The sequence below is a fragment of the Ptychodera flava genome, chromosome 20 (assembly GCF_041260155.1).
Source record: "Ptychodera flava strain L36383 chromosome 20, AS_Pfla_20210202, whole genome shotgun sequence".
In the NCBI taxonomy this organism is placed as follows: Eukaryota; Metazoa; Hemichordata; class Enteropneusta; family Ptychoderidae; genus Ptychodera; species Ptychodera flava.
This window is the reverse complement of record NC_091947.1, coordinates 32,233,459-32,239,417: the sequence shown is the minus strand read 5'-3', so window position 1 is coordinate 32,239,417 and position 5,959 is coordinate 32,233,459. Positions and strand designations below refer to the sequence as shown.

The 5,959-nt window shown below is 37.5% G+C and overlaps 1 protein-coding gene across 2 annotated transcripts; it reads right to left on the bottom strand.

The window, feature by feature from the left end:
- Positions 1 to 603: 603 nt before the first annotated feature.
- LOC139120680 (uncharacterized) lies at positions 604 to 5,479 on the bottom strand. 2 transcript variants are annotated; one of them, XM_070685205.1, is made up of 8 exons: positions 4,910 to 5,479; positions 4,297 to 4,614; positions 3,692 to 3,934; positions 3,290 to 3,366; positions 2,476 to 2,684; positions 1,701 to 2,098; positions 1,119 to 1,271; positions 604 to 891 (listed from the first exon to the last, which is right to left on the bottom strand). In XM_070685205.1, the coding sequence occupies exons 3-6, from the start codon at positions 3,844 to 3,846 to the stop codon at positions 2,057 to 2,059; spliced, it is 483 nt and encodes a 160-aa protein (XP_070541306.1). In that variant the 5' UTR covers positions 3,847 to 3,934; positions 4,297 to 4,614; positions 4,910 to 5,479; the 3' UTR covers positions 604 to 891; positions 1,119 to 1,271; positions 1,701 to 2,056. The 2 variants fall into 2 exon arrangements, with proteins under 2 accessions (XP_070541306.1, XP_070541307.1); XM_070685206.1 differs by lacking the exon at positions 604 to 891 and having other exon boundaries at positions 1,118 to 1,271.
- Positions 5,480 to 5,959: the final 480 nt, after the last annotated feature.

Sequence of the window (5,959 nt, the reverse complement as noted above, 5' to 3'; positions counted from 1 at the left end):
CCACGCACGGACATGACCAAACCTATAAGTCCCCCAGGACGGTATCTGTGGGGACTAAAAATACAAGCATCAATTTAGTAAAAATATGATTCATAGAAAGAACCAGGTTTCATTGTTTTTATTTACATATTGGTTTGTTATTGACTTAATTAATTTTTTCTTTACATGTTTATTTTATCATGATTTATCTTTACTTTTATCACTGTGGCCATCATTATTTCACGTTGCTTATTTGGTTCTGTATGAACCCCTTTGTGTTTTTGGCAATTTCACATGACTGGGATTGTCATCACATGATGCTCCCTTACCATAAGTTCTAATTTCTTTAAACCATTATGGCCAGGTACTTTACTATACCGGTCCATTCCCTTCCTAATCTCATGATGGATACTCTCTACACCGTTCTGTGAGGAAACCAAAGCCAAACCTGTGTTTTCAATCTGAGGGATGACATGATCTTCTAACATATGCATTTTGGGGGTTACACGTTCATAAGGAAAGTGTTCTCTGTAATATGCCATTAAATGTGATATGTTTCCCTTCCTAATCTCATGATGGATACTCTCTACACCGTTCTGTGAGGAAACCAAAGCCAAACCTGAAATCGGAGGGATGATATGATCTTCTAACATATGCATTTTGGGGTACACTTTCATAAGGAAAGTGTTCTCTGTAATACGCCATTAAATGTGATATGTTTGAACTGAGAATATAACTGCTAATATGTTCAACTGACATTCTATTGCTTGTACTCTAAAGATTATGGCAGGCTGCAAATTTTGAAAATATTGGCTTATACAGACCACAAATGTGTGCAGCCTGTTCATTCAGCTGTGGGCATATTCTTGCTGTGGTCCTGATGACGCTCTTGCACGTTTGAATGTTTTCTTCCTGAAACACAAAAAATAAAAAAAGGATATGATAACTTTCTTTCAAAGAAGCAAACAGAGCTGTTTCACTGAAAGTAGGTCAAAATAATGTAGACGAAATACATCTTCTGAGTATATATATAACACACAATAAATCTAACACTGAAAGCTTGAAAATCATGACAAGCAGAATACTGAACCTTTTAATGACTTTAGCAACAAAACAGTGTACAGTTGTAAAACACATACTTTACAGCACTTGTTCACATGATTGTCAATGAATGCCTGCCCGTGGTAAGAATGACGTCCAACACCAAATGACTGCAGAGCTTGGTCAATACCGCAGACTACAAAACCACATTGTTTTGGCAGTTTCGCTTTTACGTCTGTAGCTTCAGATATCTAAGAAAACAAAGATAAACACTGTGTTATCTGGAAATGACTGCACTACAAATGTGCACAAGCCAAAATTCTGAAAATGCAGCATAGACATGACTGTGCACTTGAGATTGACAATGTTATTGCTTATCATCACAAAAATGATCTTACTTCTCAATATGCCATTTTCAAAGATGAAGGAGACCCTCTGAGATCTCAGGTTGCTAGACAGGTTATCTGTGGGTGTTCTCAATACAGGAAATTTAACACCATGCTAAACAAACATTACATGTTTATTTAACATGGCAACTTTTCCAGTTTGATAAAAAGTGACTTGGCTAGCAACTCACTGCCACTTAAATTAATTGTGTCTCACAAGATTTCAAAATTATCACAAAATCATGTATTTTTATTTTGTTAATGTACTATGATCTTCTATTCATAAATACTAACCTTCCTGTCAGCTTCTTCACTGAGTTCCTGCACTTTCTCCTGGGCTTTTTTAACTGTGCCCAAGGTCATTAGTGGCGGTCTGCCATCATCTTCACTGTTGTCGTCATCATCATCATCATTGTCACAGTCATCATCAGCAAGGAGAGCCTTTCAACACTATCAGCCAAGGTCTTAGCTTCTTCTTGGAGTTCTTTCGCTTCACACTGTAATGTCTCGACTTGTTTCAACATGGCTACATATGTGTCAAATCCAGCAGGCTTCAGCACGGGTTCATCAATGTCATCATCTCTCTCCAGAGTCGTGATGATCTTGATATCCAGTACTGCACAGCTAGCTTCCATCATGGTGAAAAACTTTTAAAACAAGCCAGAACTGATGTGCAACCCTGGCACTGCAACCTGTGATAAAATATAAGGGTTAGCACATGTATCTTTTACTTTTAATGTATGACAATATCTTGTAACTTTAATTCATACCTACCTATTTATGAAGAAAACACTACATACAAATATACAACAACTAGATTGATCACAAATACTGACATATGTGCTGGCTTCATTGTCAACTTGTTTTCGCATATAGCTTCACTAATAAACTTCTATTTGTCTACACCATTATGGACATAGTGGCATGCACACATGTAGATAGGTCACAGTGTGGTCTGTTGAACTGTTCAGAGAAAGGTAAAGTGAACTGATTGAAACAGAACAGAGCTATATGTTTAGTTGGTCAATGGAAGCAAACAACATAGTGGATTGAATTTATTAGTACATACTCTGTGCAGTGGTACATTGAAAAGTGGCTTTCTGACACTATTGTAGTGCTGCATGGCATGCCTTAGGTTTCCACCAGTTGAAAGAAATTCACTGTGACATTTTCTGATATCATCAAGGGTTCTCTTCTTCATTGATGACAATGGCTGTTCCTCCTTCAGCAACTGTGTTTGTTCCTTGCTGATCACACAGCATACGCAAAAATATTTCCCTAAAATATTTCAATGTGAGGAAGACAAGGAACAAAAACTGACATAATTACTTAAAAACCTTAGTAGGTATAGACATGACTGGTGTTCATGAAGTCAATTTGATGTGCATGTGTGAACTCTTGGAGAGGATGTACCTGTAATATGCAAACTTATCAATTTAAATATTTATTTCAAAGAAATTCATGGTTACTACATTTTGCATTGCCAGTATACATATTAATACTATGTGTAAGAATTAAATTGAGAAATAAATACAAGAATTTCTACAGAGGAAAACAATCATTTGTCAATAGCTTGCAAATATTTATCAAGATCTGACCCATTGTGTACCCCTTCCTTTAAATTTATCTGACTAATCAATGTTAGCTGTGAATGTCTTAAGTCAACGAAAAACTACAACAAATTATCATAATTGTGTTCTACAGCATATCATACACAATGCATGCTGATTATTAACAGTCGCACATATTGCAAACTGATAGGTCAAGGATGTACACATGTAAATCATAGGTAAAACTGAAGTGTACACAATAAACTGCCTGTCCTGTCAGTGCCTCAACTTTTCTCACGTATAAATCATAGCATGCAAGTATACATTTCATACCATTTGGTCCAGACAATCCATAACTCTTGGCCAGATACTCATAATCTCCCATCATCCGTGCTAATAGTGTCTTGTCCCTGAAATAAATCAAAGTGGAATGTAAGACAATTGTCCACACCATTCTAAATTAATGCCCATGTTTCTACACATCATGCATTTTGTACATGCAAGAAAACAACTTTGCCCTTTGTACTATTTAATGTAGGTATCATATTTATGCTGCATAAGTTTGGTCAGATTTGCACATTGTTTTTCAGATTTTTGGATCAGCAGTATAATGCATGTATTAAACTTGGATAACCAATATGTATGTATCTCAAGTTCCTAATATTGTACCAAAATAGATATATGGTACAATCTGTTCATTGTTTTGTAAAACACAGTATGCATGTTTAGACTTACTTCCACTTTGTGCCATCCAGTTTGTCTACCTGACCTCTGTTAACAGCTAAAGCTATTTCTAAATTGTAATAGGAATCAGGTGCTGCAAATGTACTCCAAATCACTGTATTATCTGCTACATTTGGATTACTGATGTTAGCAACTTGGTAAACCATTCTCAGGGTTCCCTGACCCTTGTCCCCACCTAACTTTATCCAAATTTCACTGGTAGGTATTGTACCATGCCGGGTAAGTTTGCTAGACCTGAAGACAAATATGAACAAGATGCAAAAACAACAGTAACACATATATTCAGTAATATGTGATAACAAGATTACTTATCCACAGTCTTTCTCTACATGATCATAATAGAGTTTGCACACAATCCCAAAAGTCTGACTGCAAGCCTGCTGTCCCAATATTATACTCATGTGCTTATATAAGAGCATATAAGAACAATCTAGAACTTTTATTGACATGCTAATTACTCTTCTAAAATTCTCTCTCTTACACAACTAATTAAATTTCCAGAAAATTCCAAACATGACTTATTAAATTCATGGTTGTGAGGTCAAGAAGGACAGTGACCTTGATGAGTGTGGGGGAAAATGACCTGCATAACATACCTCACTTCCAATATTCACATGCCATGCCTTGAAGTAACGCCGTAATTTCCTCTTGGCAGCCCATGTTGTTCCCATAGCAACTTCCAAATGAAGGCCAGCACCTGGAGGTATGTCAGGAGTGAGTCCCAAGATCTGGAGGATTTTCCTTCTTGTCCTTTTGTTGGTGTCTCACCTCCTCTCACTCAGCTGCAGCATCGCATCACCACCACTGACAATGTCTCTCCTCTGACTTAACTGCAACACCCTCTGACGTCTTGTCCTAGTGCTAGCTTCTGAGGTTGTTTTTCGTGGCTTTGGTGTATATGTTAAACACAATGGCTGAAAAAAATCACACCAAAAATTGAAAAACCAAATTTATCTTTCAAAAGTATATGTGGGTGATAAATTCATGAAATTGGACTAGCTCATTACTTGATGAAATTAATTTGTTTAATTTGTTGAACCACTACCAGGTCACACATGTACTACAAAACCAAATAAATGTTATTACAAATACAAATTTACAAATTATCATGTTCCATGATAGCTTTATCAGAAGAATTTACTCCAAAATCTAACTGTATATTGATATGTGGGTATAGATCAGCAAGAGTAATGCCGGTAAAAAAATCACCTGGCCCTTGGTTTTAACCTTTATCAAACTATCATCACTTCTGTTTGCTTCTATTTTTTTCTTGACAAGTGTTGTTGCCATTTCTTCATACTGTAGCAGCATATGCACCGCTGATACATTCTGCAACACAATTTCTGCGGCCTTCACTGCACATATATTGTTCTGCCTATCCCTTGATGTTTCATCATTTGATGTCTCGGTATTGATTTGGTCAGGAATGGGGACTGGAGTATGGTGGCTTCTGATGGGAAATGGGCTCACTGACGAGAAGCAGTGGTCTCCAGCAATGGACTGGTAAACACACCATTCCGTGTTGTGTTGCAGATCTTGCAGCACTGCACAACTGACTTACAACCGACATTCCCATAATCACATGTGACTGTGGCATTTGATAGCATGTTTGCAAAGGCAATGGGGGCACTTACAATAGATTCACACATAATAGAGAGACGGCAAACAGGACAGGATGAAGAAACTTGCAACCACTGACACAAACATTCAGCACAACACACATGTGGTCCATCACACAAAAGTTGTATTGATCCATCTATTATGTCTTTTCAAATGGGACACTCCATTTCTTCATGAGATCATTGAACCTCTGTCTCTGCAAGGGAATGAATCTTCTCATCTTTTTTCCTGCCCTCTGTTTTACCAGCTGCTGTTAGATTTGTACTGCCATGAGTTTCACTCTGTAGTTTCCCCGTCTTTCCTGTCTCCTTGCCAGTGATACCAGAAATGTCACTGCCTTGGTACTGACTTGGTCTGCCCCTGTTTTTACTGTCTTTCTTTTTCTTTCCTGCCTTACACATGCATCACACACCGCACATCTCCATACTCTAGAGTGTCTGGATCATTTCACTACGTGTGTCCCTGGCCGATAGGTTTTGTTATTGCTTTCTGCCTGCTGCCATGAAGCAATGACTCTCTTACAGAGACAACAAAAATTAGACGGGTGAACATCAGAATGTCTTCACTAAAACTGTACTCTGAAACAATTCTTTAACTCCACGATAAAATTGGAGCATGGATAACTTGTGCCATTTATTT

Excerpts from the sequence above, each read along its gene's own strand:
- LOC139120680 (XM_070685205.1), bottom strand. The coding sequence starts at position 3,846 with ATGGTTTACCAAGTTGCTAACATCAGTAATCCAAATGTAGCAGATAAT. Across the intron at positions 3,367-3,691 it reads CTGGATGGCACAAAGTGGAA|GGACAAGACACTATTAGCAC; the intron begins GTAAGTCTAAAC and ends GATTTATTTCAG. Across the intron at positions 2,685-3,289 it reads TGGATTGTCTGGACCAAATG|GGAAATATTTTTGCGTATGC; the intron begins GTATGAAATGTA and ends GAAATATTTTAG.